We start from the raw sequence: 23,441 nt of genomic DNA, 5'->3' as shown, positions 1-23,441 counted from the left end.
GAGGGCGCCCGCCGCGGCGCGCGTCAGCGGCGCGGGCAGCCAATTGCGGCGCGGCCGGAGCGAGCGCCGTCAGCCGCCAATGTTGTTTTCGCTGAGTCGAGCCGCTGGTGTTGTTGGCGGCGGCGCCATATTGGAAGGGACGAGCCCCCGTTAGCGAGAAGCCCCTTGGCGCTGGCCCGGCCGCCGCCATGCTGTATCTGGAGGACTATCTGGAGAGTGAGTGTGTGCGGGACGGGGGAGCCGGGCGGCCGGGCACGGCCGGTGGAGGGGAGCCGGGGGGGAAGCCGCGGCGAAGAGGCGGCGCCCCCCTCCCCCACGGCGGCGAGCGAGCGACTGACTGACTGACTTCCTCCCTCCCTCCCTCCTTCTCTCCCCGCTCCCCCGCCCCTCCGTGTGCCCGCAGTGATCGAGCAGCTTCCCATGGATCTGCGCGACAGGTTCACCGAGATGCGCGAGATGGACCTGCAGGTGCAGAGTACGTGAGTCCCGCCCCCTCCGCCTCTGCCCGCCCCCTCCCCTCCCCGCGCTCCCGCGCTCCCGCGCCCGCCCCGCCCCGCCAGCGGGGGGCGGCCGCGGGCACCGGCTCCACCGCCGCGCCCCGCCGCCGCAGGGCGCCGGCCGGCGGCCCCGGGGAGGCGGGAGGGGGAAGGCAGAGGAGGGAAGGAGGGGGGGCCAAGCGGCGCCGCCGCCGCCGGGCCGCTCCGCTCCGCTCCGACCTGGGTGGGCAGCTCCGCGCCGCTCTGCTCCCCGCTGCCGCCCGGCACGCCGGCCCCGGGCGTTGGCGCCCCGGTTGCCCGCCCCGCGCCCCGGCTCTCCGGCAGCGCCGCGGGGCCGGGCGCCTCTCGTCGGCACCGGGCGCCTGGCGTCGTCTCCTGCGGGGCGGCGGGCGCTGGTGCGGCTGCGGGAGGCGGCGCTGCGGAGGCCCGGAGCCGCCGGGACGCAGCGAGGGGCGGAGCGCGCTCGCCTGGCGCCGGGGCAGCCGGCGCCGCCGGGTCTCCGGCCGCCCCGCGTCCCCGGCCGCCCCGCGTCCCCGGCCTCCCGGCCTCCCCGCCCCGGCCGCCGCCCGCCGGCCGGTCTCGGCGCCAGTAGGATGTCGCAGGAGTTTCGCTCCTGGGCTTGTGCTGCTCCCAAAGGCATTTTCCGTGGCACGTCCCAAACTCTTCAGATTTTTGATCCCTAAGAGCAGTGATGGTGGTTTGGAACGTGAGTTATGTCCCGCTCCGTCAGCAGGTAGCGGCATGCTGTCTCTGAAACTTTCCAGCCAGCTCCCCTCGTACTAGCGTGTGTGACGGTGCTGCTTGCTTAGCCTCTCGTGCCCTAGCAGACGCGCAGCCGAAGGTGCAGTCTGCTTTAGGTTCCTTTGTGGGTCGCTTCCTATGTTTCTGCTTATATCCTGATATAACACCCTGCCTTGTGCCGTTTTCAGGGAGCATTGCCTTTTCATCTTTTCTAATGTAGTCTCTCACCTGGGACTTGGGTGTCCCGTAAAACCCAGTTAGGCGTTGCTGTCGTTTAACGCACAATTAATATTTGTATTAATACCTGTAACTGTGATGCAGAGGTCTTTGTTAATGAAACTTAGTGCACAAAAGGTGAGTCGTGAATACAGAAGGGTCAGACTATTGTGAAGAAGAATGAGAGAAAGAGCAAGGGTTGAAATAAGTGAATGCCATACAGGAGTACAAAATGCAACGCTGTGGGAGCACAGTTCTTGAAAATTGGTTTAACCTGTAATACTTTGAAGCGCGGTCTCAGGCTTTCCCTTGGACATTTGCGTTAGTGGACCCAGCAGGTCTGTTTAACAGGCTTCATTGACACATGTTGAACTGTCTGTAAGATTTTTTTTTTTTTTTTTTTAATACTATGGCCTAAGTGCTGTCTTGGGTTCAGTTCTTAAAGTTGTGGGAACAGAGCAATGGCTCCTTATGGGAGATGACACCTCTGAAGTAGCTGTCGCTAGGGAGCACCAGGAGAGGGAGTGAGCAGCTCACTCACTTAGGTAGTTCTGAGTAAGTTCACAGATTTTACTTCTATTCAGTAGGGATGCAGAGAAGCTAGTAGTTTTTCTGAAGTGTTTTTCAGAACTGAGCCAACTAGCACTGCCAAGGTTTCAGTAGTGTCATTTCCTCTGCTTTAACTGGAAGTGGCGAATAACACTCCATATTGTATTACTGGAAGTAGCAATTAACACTGAATATTGTATACTAAAGCCAACCTTAGGCCCAGAGAAAAATTATCTCAGACCTTGGTACTTCTGTAATTCTTGCACAATGGGTGACAAAGCATCCAAAGACATTTACAAAACTTCTGGACTAGCATCTCTTCATCAGTTGCCAGACTGCCCACTGAATGCTACGTGCAAACCTGGAGGTTGTTCTCATGCTGTGACATAGTGACTTACTGTGAAGATTCTCTGAAGTACTTGAAAACAGTACTTCGGTGAACGATGCTGCCCCAGAAACCTACATGAGTTGTAATTCAGAGATAACTGTGCTGCTGTGTTTCAGTCAGTGTTGACTTTATATTCTGTCCTGTTTGGACCACATGGACTTCTAATGGGTCAGGTGCTGCTGTTTGTTGTTGGAAGAAATAATAAACCAGCTGTACTTACTGTATGTCCTGGTAAGGCTGCTGTGGGAGGAGTGAAGACCATCTGGGTTGTGACTTGACTCTTGACCTTTAGCTGAGCTCCACGTGGAGCATAAAATGTGTTTCTCTATTTAAGTTCAAATCACAGATTATCAGGCCTCCATGGTAAAATGTCAAGCTCTGGAAGAAGGCTTCTCTTCTAATAGCATTTCTGGCAACTCTCTTGGGAAATCTCGTCTAAGAAATTAGTATCTCAGGATATAGTATCACAGATGGATTGAAAAGGGAGGGAGAGGAAGAAAAGGTGAAGGAACTTGAGTGTACCAGAGAGAACTTTTCATATAATTTAATAGATCTGACCTGCATTCCCGTTTGCCATTTCCGCCCTTTCAGGAGAGACGAGGTTTCTGTGGAAGTTTTCCTTTACGCAGTTTCACACAGACTGATATTTGTCCTCAATAAAAAGTAAAGAGGAAAGAATTTTATTTTTTTTTTCCATGTCTATGGAGCCATTAGAATAATTATCACCTAGCTATCTGCACTCTGGGAGCAGGAGGTAGAACATTTTGTCTGTTGGCTTTATGGACCAAATTATACTCTTTCGGTCAAAGAACAAAGCTTTTAGAAGCCTCCGCATGAAGTATGTGCTGCTTGCTTGCTGCTCGGGCTTCTTCATCTTCCCCCTGAATAACACAGTGCAAGTGGAAAATGCTCATTGTACAGATTTTCCCATCTTTAAAGTGTTTTACACCAAAACTGTTTGACTACTTTGGGTCTAAGTAAAGTTGATGTGACCCTATGTCACAACTGTTCTGGCTTGGGATTAATTGTGCTCTGTCCCATCAGTTGTTGGGTTACTGTTGGTTTTGATGCTGGATATTCCTAGCATAGGGAAAATCGATGGATGTTTTTGATCATTTAGTGTGAATGATTTTTGGTTATTTATGTGAACAGTTCTAGTTGTGAATTTTCAGAGTGAGAAAACCATTGGACTTCATTGGATTTGAAGAGTTAATCATACTTGGGGATTCATGAGTTTCTTGAACTAGTTAATTCACTGGTTTTGGTGTGGGGTTTTTTGTTAGTTTTGTTTTTCTGTTTGTTTTGGGGGGGTTGGGTGTTTGTTTGTTTGTTTTTGTAAGAGTTGATGGCCATCGTGTGATCCAGTTTTAATGGTGGTTTCTGGAAAGTATCTTAAGAGTTTTATATCCAGAGCCTGAAGTCTGTAGGTAGTTGGTGCATTGCCACGTTTAATTTGAAGCTGCTATCTGTACAGTATTGCTGAGAGTGCTGTGAAAAAATGTTCAGTACTATCATCTATCCTGAGACTAGCAAGGCTGTCCAAGCTAGTTTGACTAAGGCAGCTGCGTGGTTTTGGAAATATGCAAGCTGTTGCATGCACAAGTGTCCAGCTGTTGAAATAGTAAACTCAGTGCCTTTTTTTTTTTTTTAAGGAGGATGGAGGGAAAGGGAAGGGAATCCCTGTTTCTGACTCAGTAAACAACGAAACGAAGCAACTTGTAGTTGACATTTTCCTTCCTTATGATAGTTAATGTTAGAGAATTGGTGGCTTTATTTTTTCCCTTAGGATATTTCTCAACTTCATGTAAGTGAGAATCCTGTCCAGATAGTATTTCATCAGTGCATTTGCCCCTTAGTGCTACTGTGTGGGGGTGGGGGGAGTGACTTCGTGAGTGCTTTCAATTTGCCCTCACCCTTCCTAGCATACAATGTAGAGGGCCTTGACTTAGACAGTGACTTGACTCTTCAGTTGCTCTACCTTTTTGAGGCACTAATTTTTTCAATTATTTGGTTTTGTATTTGACTGTTTCTCTTAGGAGAACATTTTGTTTCCTGCTCAGTTTGTAACTGGCTAGAATGTTCCAAAGTCAGCAGTCTAGAGCCCTGGGTGAGGAGTTTGGGTCGTGCTTTAAGTCACTACCACTGCTCTTAGGGACAAAAAACCTTTAGAACTTGGAGTCCTGCCTGTCCCATGCTGGAAAGCACAAGAACCCTGATGAGAATCCTACCAGAATGCAATTCTCCTTCTTGGAAATTAAGGTAAATATTTCCCTCCTCTGTCCACTGTCACTTGGTTGTTTTGGTTGTTTTGGTTTTTTCCCCTCTCTGATAGTTTGCACCTCAGTCCTGTCGACTTTGTTTAAGAAAAAAATTCCACCTCATTTCATAATGTTTATGTACATGAGAAGATAACATTTTTCTTAATCTTTTCCTGTGCTACAGATGCAATGGATCAGCTTGAGCAGAGGGTAAATGAATTTTTTATGAACGCAAAGAAAAACAAACCTGAATGGAGAGAAGAACAAATGACATCAATCAAAAAAGTAAGGATATCACAAGAGTGGGTTGCATTTTTCTTTTGCAAACGAAGATAACCTTAGGAAAAAATAGCTTATGATTGATGGAGACTTAAGCGTTCAGAACTGTGACTTCCCTTGGGCTTTCAAAGAGATGGATAGAACTACCTAGGAGGAGAAAAAATGACTGAAAGGTTTCTTTGATCAAGCATTTCTCTCAAGTTTTACCCAGTATTTGCTGGCATTTTAAAAATTATGATCCTGAAATGGTGAGGAAACCAGGTACTAAATTCTGAGCTCAGACTTTTTGTTTCTGCTTGTGTGACACGAAGTTGCATGTTAATTGGCTTTCTTTTAGAAGATGTTTTTGAAGCTTAGCTTCAGCATTTCCTGTGATTCTGCCTATGTCCTTTATGTGTTATACCTACGGTATATGGAGCTTTAGGGAGGGAGGAGTAAGATGGATGTGTTTTGTTTTATTCTTCAACACTCGGGCATTGGTGGTGGTATTGTTAGCAAGGTAGTCCATCATTTTGTCAGGAGAAACTCCTTTGTAGTCTCCTACACTTGCTACTTCAGCCACTTACTTGTCCAAGGGCTTTTTTTCCTTAATTAATACAAATAGATTTCTGTATTTAAATAAAGAAGAAGTCAAAGCTCTTACTTTACGGGAGAAAATGAAAAATTTGCTTTCGACCTTAGTTGAACCAAAATTTCAAGTAGTTTTTGCTTAAGCAAGATACTGTTCAGTGGAAATGGAAACTAAAAAGGCACTTAAACCTGTTTAAAACTAGATTAAAAACATGTGTAAACATACTTTATAAAATAAAAAAAGTTTTGTCTGTGGTTTTTCGTTAGTTAGAGCAGACTTTAAAATGGCATAGCTTTAGAATACACATATGAGTTAATAGAAATGTATTTTTAAATAAGTTAAACTATAAACTATATACATAATTATCTCTGTTTAACTGCAGTGCTAGAAAGGCCTCCCCTCACAGTACTGTTTAGCATCATTTTGAAGGGCAGTAGTATCTACAGTGGACCTAAAGATCCATACGAAGTAAAAGACATCATGTCATTTTGGGTCCATAACGTTATGCTGTGTAATATAAAATAAATCCAAGACTGTTTCTTTTCTTGAAGCGTTTCTTGCAGAAATGTAAATACCACTGTAGGAGGAAGTGTCCACATTTTGCAGTTTGGCTTTTTCTAAGGCACAAATGATGTTTAATATCTCTCATCTAAAATTTAGCTGATTGTTGTTTACAGTAGAGTTTCACAGTCTTTCTGAAAACCAACTTGAATTTCTCCTTTAAACTTACATTTTGTGCTGGATAACAGTAGCTTAAATTGATGAAAGTAGTTCAGGTACTTTCATAATTTTAAAAAAATTCTCTTTATAACAGGATTATTATAAGGCCTTGGAAGATGCAGATGAAAAAGTGCAGCTGGCTAATCAAATATATGATTTGGTAAGTGGACAGAAGACTTGTGGCGAATTACCTAAATTTATGCCCCGAGGAGTTCTAAACGTTTTGATAAGCACAACAACTGTACTTCCTGTACTGTTATGTCAGCTACATAGAGATATTTTTGCTGGTGAAAGAAATACTGAATATTTTACTGACTTTTGAGAATTTTGTTGCTTTGGGTAGTGTCACTTAAATACAAAACATACAGAAATAATTTTAGAAATCACAAGGTTTTCATGCATGTTGATGTTGTTCTATTTATTTTTTTCTGAAAAGAGACCACGAGCAAGTTACTTTTCCTTATAGCATGTGGTTTTTCAATTTTAGGTATATTTATTTTACATTTTCTCAGAGAACAGAACCTGCAAGTCAGACTGCACTAAAATATAGTAGACATAAAACAAATATGTCTTGCCTGCTTTAGTTTCACTTCAGTTGACTAAAAGTTAGTTCCAAAAGTTGGAACTTACTCTTCTCTTTTGGTTAGCTGGTAACTGCAAAAACGTGTTCAATTTTTAATAGTTTAGAATTCTGCTATATGACTACAGATGAAGAAAGCGTTTGGAACATAGTGTTTCTTTCCATTATATTAAGTTTGGGGGCATGTGTGTTTGTGGGTTTTTGGTAATTTTCAGTACCCAAGATCATGTCATAGTTTAATCAATGCACAGGAGTCTTTACACTTTCGGTTTAGAGACCCTTTTACTGAATACTTAAGTTTACTGATGTGTATAGTGACGTACAAACTGCAATTCAGTAAACTTGCAGATTCCCCAGTGCAGCCCATTTTCTTCTAAAGTGCATGTCAGGTACTGTTCTTTCTCCTCTCCTTTCTATACGTGCACCCACAACGCCCCCAAGTCCTCTTAATCTTTTTTCTCAAACAAAACACTTAACGCCGTGTCTTGGAACATAGCCTACAGTAAGAGGAGCGCTTCTAGCTGCTGAGCCAATATCCAGCCTTATTGTATGCTGGGATTGACTGCACAGCTTAGGAGCAACAGCGCTATTTTGGTGTTAACTGTAGCATCTCTGCTGAGTTAGGGAAATGTAGGTGACTGAGAAGTTATGCTTCTGCGCGCTTTTATACGTGCTTAGCGCTGCATGGCAGAGAATTGCTGGAAGGGAAATATTTAGCAAGCCAGAGATTAAGTATGCCAATATTCATGTTCTAGAACTGGATGCTATTTATTGTTGCTTTGTCTCAAAAACAGGTAGACCGTCATTTGAGAAAATTGGACCAGGAACTTGCTAAATTTAAAATGGAACTTGAAGCAGATAATGCTGGAATTACAGAAATACTAGAGAGACGTAAGTATGCATGATTTTCTTCAAGAACTTGACAGATTTTCTGTCAATTTGCAAAACTGAAATATCATACACTTGTTAGTGGCTGGCAGTATTTCCACTTGTTTCAAAGTTGTGTTTTAACCCGCATGCTTTTCATAGTCAGTAATTCTCAAATTTTAGTTTCAACCGCGATTTTTACCAATGAAGTCAAAATACAAGTGAGTAATTAGAATAATGGTTTTTTTGCACAACTGTTGCACTTGTCAATTGCTACAGTAAGGTACAGAATTCTTTAAACCTGTTTTTAATAACTGTAGGTGTTCAGACAAGTACTTCAGCCTAAGCTTGCCACCTACCCAGTTAAAAGTGTACCATTTCTTACTTGAATTGATTGCCACCAAATTGAGGAAGGTCATTATTTTAGTTATAGGTGTGGAATGTCAAGTAAAGTTAGGTACGCAGTGGTTTTCTTTTTTTAAAGGGGAGAGAGTGGGTTGTTTTGTAATGGGGTAGTGAGGGAGAAGCATTTGGGTAAGAAACCTTCACGCTTAACAAATATAGCAATGCTGGTATTCAGAATGTGAACAAAAATGTAATGTGCCAGCTTTTTGGCCAGATTAGCGTGGAAGAATTCGGCCTTTCTGTATGCATCGGCATTTAGACATCAAGTTCAAATGTGATTATGATAAATTTCAAAGTTGATTTAACTATTGTGATTATGGAGCTAAGAGGCAGTGACTGCTCTCATACCCAAGGACAGTGAAAAGTAACTTAAATCACTCGAGATTAGAAATAAATATTCTTTCTTTGAACTTTGTGTGGCTTAGTCATAAAAGCTGGGAGGTTTTGGATTTTTTATTTGTAACTGCTATTACAGATAACAGGCACAAAAACAAACCTGCAAAGTGTGTGCTTTTAATGAACTAGGAACTACAGAAAAGGACTAGTTTATCTTAGTTGGTATCTCAGCTGCAGTTTTAAGATGTGATACTACTTTCAGTTCAGCTATGTGTTTGGTGAGGTGAGGTAGGTAGGTAGAATTTCAAGAACTCAAGATAGAAATGTACGAGACTGCAGCTTGCACCCTTAAGGTATTTATTTTATTTTTTATTAAAGTGAAAAGCAGAAGCCACTTAATATTTTTGTCTTTCAGGGTAAATACATATTGTTGAGGTTCCGCCAGAGGGCAGCCTTTGGACTAGTTCATAGCATGATTAATGTTAGCTCGGCCAAAATATCTCCTTATGCTTTGAACTTCATCTAGAATAATTTTCTTTAAACTTTTGTTATACACTCATGTACTTTTTGAAAGCACTGAAAAACAAAGAGGTAAAGAAACGTTGAAGCTACGGATTTTGCAAAATGAATGTGAATTACTTTCTTGGATTGTCTTCTGTATAAGCGTAAGTTTGTAGGTATTGCAGCTAGTTCAAAATCTTTTTGCCAAAGATTGATACATATACTGTTGTATATTGTTCTAATGGAAACTTATGGTCAAAGTCTCTCCTATGCTGCGATCGTTTAGCCTCCTATTACAAGGAATGTTATTCTTAGACATAGACTTGCATTTGTGCCTCTCCTGCCTTTTTTCTTTTTTCTTCCCGCCCCCCCCCCCCCCCCCCCCCCCCTTGGATTGTTGCTCTTTATTTTGAATGTTAAGAAAATTCAGATAATGAACTGAAACCCTTCCTGTTGAATGTTAGATCGTCTCGAGAGGCCTTGCTAGCACTTGTGTGTTTTGACTCAGTGTGACAAGTTGCTCTGTTAACACAGTTTACCTGGTACAATCTTCTTTTCAATTCATATTGTTGTAAATTGTCAGTACATTTGATACAGCATTCTCCAAATGTCACCGGCTTGTGTGCAACTCATTTGAATACGTAGCATGTTGACAGCAACATTGTTATTTGTTCTCCTTATTGGCCTTGATTTTAACTTCTTAATTTCGACAGTTGAACAGCAGCAGTCACCAGTTTTTGTTTTAAAACTGTTCTCTTCAGCGGCTCCTGGTTGTAGTACAGGAAGGGTTTCAACTCTAGCGAAAATCCTTTTGATTAAAATAAATATAACTGCATAGTGATTTGGTTAATATTATAAAGATTCATGTAGTACCTAAAAATCAAAACAATGGCAATGATGACTGAAATTTTCCTATCCTTTTTACCTCCCTCTTAGGGTCTCTGGAGCTGGATACACCATCACAGCCTGTGAATAACCATCACGCCCATTCTCACACTCCAGTAGAGAGTAAGTCTTTGAGACTTGAGAACACATCCACGTTTTACGTTTCCTTATTTTTTGTTGAGTAGTATTAGAAAAAAAAAAAAGTTCAGAACTTTCTTCTTTTTTCTCCAAACATGGGGGGGGGAAGGCGTAATGCAGTGATAATAATGTCTTTTCAGAAGAAGTGCAAGATTGAAACAATAAGATCTTGCTGGTGGGAATGAGTCGAAAGTGCTGTCTCCAGTGATAGTTTGACTTTCATGCTGAAAAGGTTTTACATTTAAGTTCCCTCCATTTGTTTCATTTAGAAAGGAAACACAATCCATCTTCTCACCATAGTACAACAGATCATGTTCCTGAAAAGAAGTTTAAATCTGAAGCTCTTCTATCTACCCTGACTTCAGATGCTTCTAAAGAAAATACACCAGGTAATCTTCATTGTCTTGCATTTTATTGCTTTTTTAATTGGAAGAAGAGAAACCCAATTATATTTGTGAGTTACTGTCTTTTGAAATCAGAGGCTCATACCCTTTCCACTGGGATTTTCAATCATTTGAAACATGGGAAATCGCAGGCATTGTTACTCATCTGTGTTGTCCATGAAGTGCATCAGTTTTGTTGTCATTTAACAGCTGCATGTTGGCTGTTTCTTGTTACTGCTTAGAAGAAGGTAACGGGAGTTTCATTCAGCCAGTAGTACAAATATAAGAGATCAATGCATTATTACTTTGGGGAAAAGAAACGCATGCAACAATTTTCAAAGTAAGGGAGAAGAATTTTCACACTTTTTTTTGAGGGTTGGTCTGACATGGCATTCAACTACGATAAAATTCTTTCATGTGTTGTCTCTTTGAAAAGACGTGAGAAGTCTTTTTGAGTAGTGAATATAAAAAACCCATCACAACCTTCTGCCCATTTTCAAAATTAGGGTGTTTCATAGTTTCTTTTCTGAAAATAAAAGATTGTGAGAGGTTATAGTAAGTAAACTACCTTATGTTTTGGAATTTAGTGCTGTTTATCAGTTTCAAGTAGTCTCCCTCATATCCATTTTACTTTTGTTTTGAAGGAACTTCACATGAGATGGCAAATAAAATTAACTAAGTTTTGAGCAGCTGTCAGTCTGTAGATGGCCATGGAAATCTGCATTGCATTAAAACTGTGATTGATAGTGTTTAGAGTTAAGATTTTTAAAAGTTTTACTTCAGAAGCAGTATAGGTGTACAGTCACATTCCTACTCTCTTCCTGATGGTTACAGTAGTCAGCATTATTTCAGCGGAGATTGGGTCTATATAGACATAGACATAGCAGCTGCATCTGTTCTTTGATAGTTGAATATGATAGTGAGGACTGTCTTTCTAAGAGGACTTCTTGCACATGAGGATAGGTGGGGAGCAAACAACTTTTTTTCATAAGCCATTACTGGCTGTGTCAAATGACTTTTTAAACTTTTTTTCCAAATGATCAGACTGCTCTGATGCATAAACGGAGTTCCTACTCTTTCACTGGTTGTCATATATAACTCTTCTTAAAATGCAAAGGAATTTAGTTTTCATTTTGAATTTCATAAATGTGTTCTGTTCATCAAGGGTGTCGAAACAATAATTCATCATCCTCTTCAAACAATGCATACAATACAAACTCTTCTCAACCATTGGCATCATATAACCTGGGCTCATTATCTTCAGGATCCGGGGCCGGTGCAATTACCATGGCAGCAGCTCAAGCAGTGCAAGCCACGGCGCAGGTAATGTCAAAATGTTCTTGTCATTCTGCCATCTGCTGTTGATTAAGAAGAAAGACTAATGATTTTTTATTTTTTCTGAATTCCCATGATCACTTTCAGCTGATGTGATTCAGTTCTCATACTATCATTTTTGTTTATATGCTAGTTTCATCCTGTAAAACTTGCATAAAGGGACAGCTTGTTTTCTAGCTTTTCCTGTGGGATATTTTTACACCTTTTTACATCTTCCTATACATCATTTTGTTATACAGGGTAACTAATGGACCTGTGCAAATGTATGTGCAAATAATTAGCAGTTAGCAGCCTAGTATGTCTTCTGTAAGAGCTCTACTGTGTAATCTGATACAATGTCAGTATTCCTTTTAGATGAAGGAAGGAAGACGAACATCCAGTCTAAAAGCCAGCTATGAAGCGTTTAAGAACAATGATTTTCAGCTTGGAAGAGAATTTTCTTTATCCAGAGATTCAACTGGATATTCATCATCAGCTCTGGCATCTACATTAACACAGACATTAAGTTCATCAACCACAGATTCACGAAGTGGCAGAAAAAGCAAGTAGGTTTTCTTACTTGTTGACCGCAGTTGTAGCTTTCGAGACAGCTAAACTTTCTTTTAAAGGTCATGGGCCATATTAGAAATACTTCATATTTAATACTGGGGAGCGATCAGCAGAAGGTAGTTACTGCCTGCTGGCCTTTTTTTGTTCAGGGCTTTCTTCTTTTGCCCTCTCACTTTTAAGCAAACTCATTCCAAGGTTTTAGCTAAATGTCCTGATTTGCTTTTCCATCTGTGATATAGTCTAGTTTCTTCCCTCATTTTTCTGTGTTTTGGAGAGAAGGTTTGGCCTAACGGAAGATGTTGGGAATTGCCATGCAATGGTTTGTAGATCGTTTTAAAATAATCTGGGGATCTGCTTCATGCCACTTCACAAATAATCACAATGCTTTCTGATGGCTGCCTATCTAGGGCGGGAAACAGAATGAATTTTATTTCTGATTAAAATGAAGTTTAAAAACATTTTAAACAACACAGTGTCACAACACATTGTGACAACAATCACAGGTTGTACTTGAAAGAGTTTGTCTAAAAATGCACATCCTTTTAAACTGACTTGATTTTTTTTCTTCATACAAATTTGTGTGTATTCACAGCTCAGTTAATAATTTTGTCTTAGAAGCATTTTTCATCTATGGATATCTTGGGTGTCTGATCTGACCTATAAGCAAAAGCATAGAATTTGTGTTCTGGCACTGTTCCTATGGAGTGATTGGTGATGCTTGAGTGGAGATTAACATAGAATCAGTCATCTTCAAAACAGTAATCTATTGAACATGACATATGATATTATTTATATGTAAATTCCTGGTTTATTGGTAACATAATTTTTATGGGAACTTGACACCAGGGCTGTTGATGGAAAATTTTGTGATGGAAAACATTCATTAAAGCCATTTGGCAGTTTAAAGCTGTTAAATTCCATTGATTAGAATAGTGTCTTGTACTTGTAAGGTGGTACAACTTGTTTCCTTCTCCAAAGAGCATTCAGTGTGTCCATTTCTGTACTTGCAATTGTTGAATGAAATCTGTTAAGAGAATGATGCTTTGGTATTTACATACTGCAGTATTTCAGAGCCAACAAAGTACTTGTTCAGTGATTCTTTTACTTGGCAGGAAATGAATTTAAATTATGCATGCTATTTTTTTCTTCCCTCCCACCCAGAAACAACAACAAATCCTCAAGTCAGCAGTCCTCATCATCTTCCTCATCTTCCTCTCTATCATCATGTTCTTCTTCATCTGCACTGGCACAAGAACTGTCTCAGCAAACAGCAGTAATACCAGAGTCTGATTCTAATAGCCAGGTTGACTGGACCTATGATCCAAATGAGCCACGTTATTGCATTTGTAATCAGGTAAGGATGGCTTCCAACCTGAAATACAACTACACCTGCTATTTTGCTGTAGGTGAAATTCCTTCTCTGATTGCTAATTTAAAAACATTCTATTTGCAGTCTTGAAATTCTGATCTGTTTTTATTTACTTACTGGTGATACTAATAATGAACTCAACTGTTGAAGCTGAAAACAAGCACATTTTCCAGTGATGTGACATACCTGGAGAGTTTTAAATCTTTTAGTGAAGACTTCAGGAATAACTAAATTAGAAATTGAACAGGTTCACAGTGAATTTAGTTAAAATTTTAAGTTGGTAAGGAATTTGCCTGGTCTCTTCTACTTTCCTTGAAAAACAAACCCCAAAACTCCCACAAACAAACCAAAAAAACCCCCCAGCAACCAAGCAAAAAACTACTTTTATGAAGGCTGTTGGGAATCTTGAGAAAGTGAATGACAACATGAGAAATGTTTATTTAAAAATGCCTGTTCTTATTTTAAACACTTTTAAGAGTGTCAGCTTTTTTTTAGAGTTTATAGAATTCTGTAATTCTCTTGAAAGTGTTTGATTGTTTCAAATAAAGTGCTTGAAATTGTCATGTGTGCAAGGGAGATGCCAGTCATCAATATAATCTTGAAAACTGGGCTGATAAGGTACTGAGCACTGTTGTTTAGACCAAAATGTGATTTGTTCAGGTTTTGAATGCTGACCTTTTTAATCCAACCTGAAATATGCAGAAGTATCTTTTTTTTTTGCATAAAAAAATTTTTGAAAATCAATTTGCTGTGAAGATGATGTTCTTTGGGTTGTGTAACAAAATAAAAATATATTGTTGCTGCCATTAATGGAATAACTCCTCAAAGGAAGAAGGTTGAGCTTTGGCCCTTTGAAAATGCTGATTGCTTTTAAACAGTAATATATAATAAGGGTTTTTTTCTTATTTACTAGGTGTCGTATGGTGAAATGGTAGGCTGTGATAACCAAGATGTAAGTAACAAAGTTCAAAAGGTTCATGAGAGGCATGTGCATATAACTATTGCTTGCAGGAGTTGCTTTTCTTTAGAGTTGGTTTTAGAGTAGATGGGTTTTTTCAGAGTAATGTGCATGTGAGTTGAATCATTCTTCAGGGAACTTCTCTTCACCTGTCCCCGCAGTTCCAAGTTCTTTTAGAAGGCTTCCCCCTATACTGGGAATGTTTGACACCTTTAAAACGCCCACTATTTCTGGGAACCTTTAGCTGTGTTGCTACTAATATCAGTTGTACCCTTCAAATAAAAGGTTTTAAAAGAACAGTTGAATGTAATTGTGCATTTACTGAGATGGTATATTTAAACAGAAGTGAGTGATAAAATTACTGTTGTGTCACTTAGTGTTGTCAAACCAAGTATTTCAAAGCACAACATACTACTTTTGCTCTGTTATGCGAGTCCATATATGACTCCTAGAATTTTTGTTGCTTTCCTTAGTCTATTGAGTGTATATTAAGGACTGAGATCCTCTTCTCTCCTCCTTTTGTCCCGTGACTTTGTGTGAAAAGCAGAATCTATGCTTTTTACTCGTGCTTAATTTTCATAGAATTGTATTTGTGATAGGTGTTTTGAAAAAAACCCAAATCCCAAACCCTCTCTTTAACTCTTTTTTATAGTGCCCTATTGAGTGGTTCCACTATGGATGTGTTGGACTGACAGAAGCACCAAAAGGGAAATGGTACTGTCCACAGTGTACAGCTGCAATGAAGAGAAGAGGCAGTAGACATAAATAAGTTTCTTCAGCTGGAAAACCAATTACATACTAAAGGTTTTGTAGAGGACTTGGGAGGGGGAAGAACCCCCACCACACTTCCTTGCAACCACTTAAGGGTTAACATAGCAGTCATAAGATCTTGAACTATTGATTTTGCTAGTTGTGTTTTATTATTGTAAGTAAATTATTTATGCACATTGATGTGCTACAGATACTATTCCAGTGAGCCTTGGACTGTTCCAGTGGCCAACATATGCAGACATTTGTACTATCAAACCATTTTCTCTAAGCAGTGGGCATTCTACAATTATTCAATCTTCAAAAAATTCCGATAAGTCAAGATTTTAAATGTATGTTTTATATTCAACAGATATATTCTGCTGCATGTACTGTACTCAAGAGCTGTTATGTAACACTATGTATATAAATGGTGCAAAAAGTCAGTGCTTTGGGAAAAAAAAAAAAAAGAGACAATGGTTTTTAAAATGCCTTTATAGCTTTGGTTCTTTATGAAACTTAATTCAGCAGGCTGAAGAAAATGGTTCTTGTATACAGCGGGCTGTTGTCCTCTAGGGTACTTGAGTATGTAAAAGCAAAAAAAAATGCTGTAGAATAAAACAAACTTGTGCCATTAGTCTTTATATGTTTCTGCTCCAGAGAAGGTGCAGGCCATAAGAGGAAAAAAAGGTGTTAAAGTGATGATAAATTTTTATACCAAATGTGTTTATTTTTTTGTGCAAGTAATCCTTTAAATTTGAATTGTATTAGGTGTTAAAATAAAACAACCTCAGCTCCTCAAATTAATGTTTTCTGTACATTTTTCAAAAAAAAGGTTTGTCCCCGAAATGGTTTCGGGAGAATATAGCTAAGTTTGCATAAGAAATTGCTACACATGACCCACGTGAAGGATTGTTGCACAGGATGTTTCTCTGGTGGGTGGGTAACTTGTACATATATAGGCAAACACTGAAACACCGTTTGCCTCAATGCCTCTGTCTCCAGACGATCTGTGGCACCTGCTTAAATGGGCACAAAAGGTCTGTTTTCCATGTGGTTAAAAAAAATAAATCCCTACTGTGTCAAGAGATATCCACAGGCAGGGTTGCCTTCCTATTTCCATGGCACAGATGGAAATAGGAAGGGGAGAAGAAAACCACGGTAAGCGTGTCTTGTAGCTGCCATATTCCTGAACAGTGGTTTTCACGTGAAAACCAACACACGGTTCAGGAAAGAAGAAAGAGAGAAATAGTTCATCCTGCTTGTAGAATCCCTAGAGCAACAGGGAGGATCTTGTTAGGAAGCCTAAATGCAGGCACATAAGTGGCTGGATCTGTGAGTTGTACATGTCGTAGTACAGGATCAGAAAACTGATCTTTACATTAGACCCTTGACAAAAATATAATGGAAAGATTTTCTGTATTTTTGCCCTGACTTGCTTATTTTGGACATAGTTTGTAGATTTCCTTTCACTGACAATTTCCTTTTGTTGTTTTTGTATGGCTCTTTCATGCAGCAGCACTGAACAGAAACAAGATTATTACTCCTTTATTCTCCTTCCTCCTTCCTTCCACTACTACAAAAATACACTTTCCTGTTGGAATAAAGATTTTACTTTAGCACTGGGTTGCTCTTCGGGCTGTCAGTGTGGAGGATCATGGCCTTCATGTGGTAGCTGTCTGAAGCCATGCAGAGGGAGAGTAGAGAGGGAAAGAAGCAGTGTAGTTTCAGTGTGTGACTGTGCAAATAGTGTCAAGGAAACAAAAAGAGTTAGGCTCATTAGTAATAGGAGTATGTGCAGAAAATGCAGGCTTTACCTAAACCAAAATGAAACCAGACTTCTGTCACAACATTTATTTAAAAATGAAAAAAGTAGACATTTTAAATCCATGAACTGGGGAAAAGTGGATGTTTAAGAAGGGAAATGTGATTATGGATGATAAATAGACTTTGGTAAAAGAATAGGGTAGAAGTTGGTGAAAATAAACAGCGAAGAACAGTGTAACTAAGGTTCCATTAAAACTGGAACTGAGCCTACTGCCTATGTATTTCTGTGGAGACCTCAGTCTAAACACTTGAGGACTAGAATATCTGGTTTTAAGTGAGGCTGTGGAGACAACAGAGATAACAAACAATTTGTTTTCTTGAAAACTGGTGCCATGCTATGAATTGAAGTTAAATAAGCAACAGGTAATCTGGACTCCCCTTGGACTGAATGCTTTAGGGCTAAGAAGTAAGTCCATTGAGAATTAACACTATATATAGCAAAATCCCTCATTCTGGTGGTAACCGTACCTGAGATGGTGCAGAGACTGCAAATTCAAATAAAAATTCCAATTTTTAGTGTGAGCATTGGTTTGCTGTTTCATTGGATGATATATTTTTTTTCATGGAGGGAGCTAGTTAGAGAACTCACAGGAGGAAAAAACTTAACCTTTGTCCTTGTTAGTACATTAGTATTTTGTGTCAAAGTTCAGAAAATAGAAATGGACAAATGTGAAAAGTGTGGAAAAAATGCATTACGTAAGTCAAAAATGTAGAACAATAAACCCTGTATGCGTTTTTGTTTTGTTTCTTCTAAACAGGACGCCTGTGAGAGAAGCTTACGGGTCAGCAGGTGATCACAGTGTAAAGGCCCTGAGTAACGTGAGTAGTTACACGTTGGCAGAGTCCTTGCCTCATGGTCACTGGAGTTCTTGGAAGCGTCACTGGGATAGACAAGGCCAGGTTGATGCAGGCTACATCAAGGTGTTCAGACGGGGTGTCTCATTAAAGTTTCTTTAAGAAACAGTGATGCGCTGGGTGGAGTGGAGGTCCCTTAATGTTATATGGCTATTTGCAAAATAGAAGAAGAGCAAAGGAATAAATTGCCAATATTCCCAACATGAGGAGGCTACTAAAGCAGGACTCTGCTGCTCTACAGACATTAACAGATCAGTTAAGAGGGGTAAATAGTAACGTAATGTTTGCACTTAGGTTGGGTTCTCAAAAGTAGCAAAAATGGAAAGTGTTAAAAGTAGCAGAAAAATCTCATGATACTGAGTGTCTGATAAAATGGAAGATGTAATTCAGCATTTGCTAAAAGAATGTAACTATAAAATAATATATAAAATAATAGTTAATTCTCAATTTACCTGCAGCTGGGGCCTCTGAAGTAGCTATTGCTCTGTAGGAAAGTGATTTGGGGAGTTATCTAGGTAATTCTGTGGAAACACCAGCTCATTGCTCAGCAGCAGGTGGGACAAGTGCTAAGAATGACTCGGTAGGAGAGAAAGAATAAAGCAGAATAGTTTTACGCTGTGCAAACTGATGGTGCAGTTAGGTCTCAACGTAGTGTAAAATTCTGGTTGGCTCTGCTGCAAAAAACTAGGGAAGGCTTCAACAGGAGGATCACAGTAGTCAAAGCTGTGTGATGACGACACATCTGAGAAGCAGCTGAATTGTCTGGGATTCTTCTGGCTGGGAAAGGGCTGGTTCAGTGAGAATGTAACGGGGATCTGTAAACTCAGGAGTGCTGTGGAAAAGGTGTGGCTTTTGATAAGAAGGAGTAGTAGGGAGGTAGCCAGTCCAAAATGAAAAAAGAGCAGCTTTTTTTCACCCATGGCATGCTTAAATTGTAAAGCTGGCCATATAGCTTACATGGATGCAAAAAGTGACTGAGAAACTAATGGAAGCAAAGTCCACGGAGGCATAAAATGCAGAAGTAACACATCTGGATCAAAAACTCACTGAAGACTGATCACTAGAAATCAAGAGTTTGTAACCAGGGAAGTGTTCCTGGATGCCTGTGACGGTCCCACAGCCCTCTGGCATACACCACTGAACACCATTTGATACAAGGCACTAGGTTAGGTGACCCTTTGGCATTATGCAGTGCAGCTGCTTTTAGTTTCATCTCAGTGCTCCAGCATTTGGGTGAATTTTTAGGATGAGGAGGTATTTGTAGTACCACAAGCTGAGAACCCATGTGCTGAGCACTGTAATAGAATAGAAAGTGGTCTATGCCTTGAAAACTGTGTTGTCTGTCTGCATCGTGAAGAAGCAACCTTTTCTTTCCCTCAGCTGTAGGTTTCGTTTATTCTATGTCTGAAATGAAGAAGAAAGAGGAAATACATTTACGCTTCCCGCTCTGAAAACGCATCTAGGTTGTCTCTCTGAATAGCACAGAGTAATTTGCATTCTTGTCTTCTTTACTGATCAACCGCGCACAGTAAAGATTAGAAATTCTGAGGTTTGTTTTCCCCTTTCTGTTCCCCCTCACCAGGGAGGACTTTCCACTGCAAGCTGGCTTTTCTTGGCAAGTTTTTTCATCTCCCACCTCATCCCACTGGAATGTCTGGACCGTGCACTTTCTTGTTCAATAGAAGTGACAAGTGACAGAAGGAGGACCCAGGTGGCTTTCCCCTTGACAGCGGCGGGTTCAGTTTTGCACTTACACTAAAAATCTCAGAAGCAGAATTGCAAAAGGGACAAGGGTCTGACCATTTACATTCTCTTAGGGGTATACAGGAATAACTAAAGTCAGGCCACACTCTATGAACACAGTCTCTGCAGTTTTGCTGCTCTTCCCAGGATTGCCTAAAACACTCCGAGAATAACGTAACTATAAGAAGAAGAATGCCACATTTCAGTACATTTATCAAATCTACAGTAATATTCCTCTAGCACTTTCAAATCCACATCTTGCTTTTATACTCATATGATATTCTATAGAGACAAACAGCAGCTTTTTCCTCTAGATAAATCTTGTATTTAGGAGCTATTTGAGCATGCAGAAGTTGTCAGCAAGTTGCATGCTTACAGACTTGTGCTTGCATACGTCACGTCTTGTATTTTAGAAAAAACAATAGTTTCCTCCATTAGTTCATAATAGATTTAAAGTCTTTATTACAAACATGACTTTAACTGTTTGCTAACTGTATTTCCTCTGTCTACTGAAAAAAAAAAATCCTGAAAAAAACCCCTAGCATATTACAACTAGAGTAGAGAAATACTTGCCTCATGACTGTACAAGAAATCTACGTAACGCAGTAGAAAATGACGAACAATGTTAGAATACACAGCTGTTCTAACATTTTTAAAGCTCTAATACTTTTTTGTACCTTGTACTTTATATTATGAAAACTTCTGAGTGTTGTGACTGCTCTGTTCCTTTCTGAATATTTATTCAGCAGTGCCCTATACATTGAATCAAATGTGTATACCCACATTTATGAAACCGGCTACTGCCAGAAGTTTAAGAGTACAGTGAGGGGGTTCTTAAACCAAATAAAGTAGATGCAGTTGTTCAGCTACAATTTCTGTATTTTTCATAAAGATATAAAAATTCGGGGGAATCCTAAGTATACTTTTGTTGCTGAACACAGATTTATTTATTAGGTTGACAGTTGGTTTTCCTAATTAGGGTTATACTAAGCCTTTCTTTCTAGAAGAATAAATAATAGTTACACTGTATTTGTGCACATGAGAATTGGTGAACAGAAATAGGGGAGCAATGCAAAGATAATTTTGCATTCCTTCCACCTGCAAAATTGTGGCCTTCTGATTTCAAAGCAGCTTTTACTATTTCTTTTCAGAAAAAGACGTGGGATAGATGTTTGGATGAAGTTTGCAAGCATGAGTGTAGTTAAGTGCTGGAAGGGGTCAGTCAGGTAAGTGCTATGGAAATAGGGAATCCTTTCTTGTCAGAAGTACAGGAATATTTTTCCCTGTGTTGATAAAGGAAATGTTTTTTTACAGCTCTGTTTTATTTTGGTGAGACTAAAATTACATTGTTACTGTGTGGAGGCAAAAATACATGCTCATCAAATTTAAAAAATGTTTTAATAAATGTTCAGTTACATAGTTTGCTTGAAAAGGTGACAAGTTGGAGTCTTTCTGCTGTGATGAATTCATCCGGATACGGTATTCTTGACTTAAATTATTTTAAAATGTGTTTAATTTCTCTGTTGTGTTGTTTGGGGCTAAATTAATCTCAGGCTTTTAAAGAAAGCAGATTCTGTAGATGGATGGATTAGTCAATAGTTGAATGAACTGACAATACAAACATGTTCCTTAGTCAGGTCTGGAAAATGAAATGGTTCTACAGTCGGTAGTATTGACCAACCCCTTTAATTTAGGAAGGTATACCATACATTTCCCAGGGATCTTCCTGATACCTTAATATATTTGGAATGGCTAAGAAACTGAGGAATAACCAGAAGTTAAGCTAGGAGCTATTTTAAAATTACCCTCAAAAAGTAAAATTATTTGTTAATCATTTTAATCCAGGTTAGAAATTTTCTTAGACACTGACTTAAAGCATGCTTTTGCACACAGAAATGCTGATTTCAGAAGTAATGATTACCTTTGAAAGAGTCGCTTACATCAGAACAGTTCTGCCCGCCTCTTCTATAACACTGTTGGTTGCTCTTGTAAGACATAAATACAATCTAAAATATGCACTGGGAAAACATCTCAGTGAAGTTTTAGCCCAGGACAGGAAAACTAAAGATGATTCTCAAAAACAAAGAAGAGAAAAAAAATCCAACTTTAATGTGTTTTGGTTAGTATCTCCATTAATGTTCAAGATTTACCAACTCTAAAGCATTTTTCATTTTGAAAGTGCTTTCTAAACACTCACCTACCCCTATTTACTTAAAGACTTCTGTTAAGAGGGTGAAAGGAATGTACTGGGAATGTCTCTCTATGGAGGCTGACAAGCCTTTTCATAGAAAAATCCTGAAGTTTTCCTTTTCGCTATTGTTTGAATCTTAAGCAGTAATTTTTAAACTCATGGAGGAAGGAATCATCTAAAAATGTTGTTTGCAATTACATCAGCACATGATAAAACTCTAACCTGATTTCATATTTGGCTAATGCTGGCATGATTTTAAATCAACCCCAAATATTCTCTGTAATTCTCCTTCTAAAGTCTGTTTTAAAACAAGCAAATTAGCTATCGGCCCTATATACATTTTATTAATTCTTTGTGTTGGCACTACCTGGTTTTACATTATTTTCCAAGACAAATAGTCTCTTCAATACGCTTTAGTTTTAAAAGTGCATCAGAACGTAGTTATATGGAAATAGTGACTGATTTAAAAAAGTTTAATAAGAGCTTATTCAGGCGCTTCATACTGTATTTTAGATGGATTCTGATTTGGTTATATTTTGGTTGTATTTTAATTTTTGCAAAATCAAATCCTAAGAACATATACATCTGCCTCTAGTCATAGAACATACCTCCATAATGAAAAAATGTAACAAAACAACCCAAAAAAGGGACGAACCCCAACAACCCAGTAATCAGACAATGAACAGAAATGCTCCTATTCACTTTTCAGCCCCTCTGGCCCATTTTAATTAGGTGTGAAGTGTAGAAAATCACAGCAAAACATCTTCGATCTCTCCGATCTGAGAAATGTCTTGCTTAAACCTTCCTTTTCCCACAGCCCCTCGCCTGGACTGCCCGTTTCACACGACCCGTTTAATCGAAGCGGGTAAGATCGCGCCCTGTCAGTACGATGGCCAGCTTCCTCCCGGCCGTTCCGCAGCGGTTCCGCGCGACGTCCCTCCCTCAGTTTCGGGTCCCGCGCCCCTTCCTCCCAGCGCCCTGCAGCAGCCGTCAGGCGTGTTTTGAGCAAGCTGGGCCGTCCAACAGACCGGAGCTGAGAGGCAGCGTGGTGACCCTGCGTGGGGCGGGACGCGAAGAACTCCTCAGCCCTCACGCCAGCTGCAACGGGGACCTTCCGTATGGCCTCCTTCCACTGCAGTTATTCCGGGCACCTTGCTTTTGCTAGCTGTAAAAACGGTTAAACTTCGTTTTCAACTTCACTGTTAGAAATACCGTGTGGAGTACATTGTCAGAAGTCAGAGCTTAAAAGATGTAATGTACTTAAGGGTATTTCTAAAGTAGCTTCTGTGCCACAGCGCTTGCTGTTATCTTGTTCTGCAGCAATCATGCCGCGGCAGCTGGACTCACGAGAGAAACTGTATAGTTACAATCAGATCAATAAGTTCAGACGTGTACCGTTATCTTTTTCTGCTTGGCCGTAAGAACAACAAAATAGCGTGTCTTGCACCTCCACATATTCTATTTGCCTGTACAACAATTTCTCATATACGTGCACAACATGTGAAGTGCCCCAGGTCACTCATTTCTGTACTGGCTTATTGTATATTCTGGCA

The 23,441-nt window shown here is 40.0% G+C and overlaps 1 protein-coding gene across 7 annotated transcripts; it reads left to right on the top strand.

Annotated features, from left to right (window-relative positions):
• Positions 1-65: 65 nt before the first annotated feature.
• On the top strand, positions 66-22,953 carry ING3 (inhibitor of growth family member 3). Of its 7 annotated transcripts, none has more exons than XM_049814417.1 (16): positions 66-216; positions 404-475; positions 4,834-4,934; positions 6,314-6,379; positions 7,594-7,690; positions 9,845-9,916; positions 10,201-10,320; positions 11,579-11,637; positions 12,004-12,194; positions 13,360-13,552; positions 14,481-14,519; positions 15,178-15,239; positions 17,858-17,918; positions 19,537-19,665; positions 20,849-20,923; positions 22,706-22,953. In XM_049814417.1, the coding sequence occupies exons 1-15, from the start codon at positions 189-191 to the stop codon at positions 20,900-20,902; spliced, it is 1,344 nt and encodes a 447-aa protein (XP_049670374.1). In that variant the 5' UTR covers positions 66-188; the 3' UTR covers positions 20,903-20,923; positions 22,706-22,953. The 7 variants fall into 7 exon arrangements, 5 of the variants coding, with proteins under 5 accessions (XP_049670374.1, XP_049670373.1, XP_049670377.1 ...); XM_049814416.1 differs by having other exon boundaries at positions 11,480-11,637; positions 22,706-22,949; XM_049814419.1 differs by lacking the exon at positions 66-216 and adding an exon at positions 4,428-4,650 and having other exon boundaries at positions 11,480-11,637; positions 22,706-22,946.
• Positions 22,954-23,441: the final 488 nt, after the last annotated feature.

This window comes from Accipiter gentilis, chromosome 11 (assembly GCF_929443795.1).
Source record: "Accipiter gentilis chromosome 11, bAccGen1.1, whole genome shotgun sequence".
Classification (NCBI taxonomy): domain Eukaryota; kingdom Metazoa; phylum Chordata; class Aves; order Accipitriformes; family Accipitridae; genus Astur; species Astur gentilis.
Note: the sequence above shows the minus strand (reverse complement) of the source record. Positions and strands in the feature narration are given on the sequence as shown.

Excerpts from the sequence above, each read along its gene's own strand:
- ING3 (XM_049814416.1), top strand. The coding sequence starts at position 189 with ATGCTGTATCTGGAGGACTATCTGGAGA. Across the intron at positions 11,638-12,003 it reads CAGTGCAAGCCACGGCGCAG|ATGAAGGAAGGAAGACGAAC; the intron begins GTAATGTCAAAA and ends TATTCCTTTTAG. Across the intron at positions 12,195-13,359 it reads CGAAGTGGCAGAAAAAGCAA|AAACAACAACAAATCCTCAA; the intron begins GTAGGTTTTCTT and ends CCTCCCACCCAG.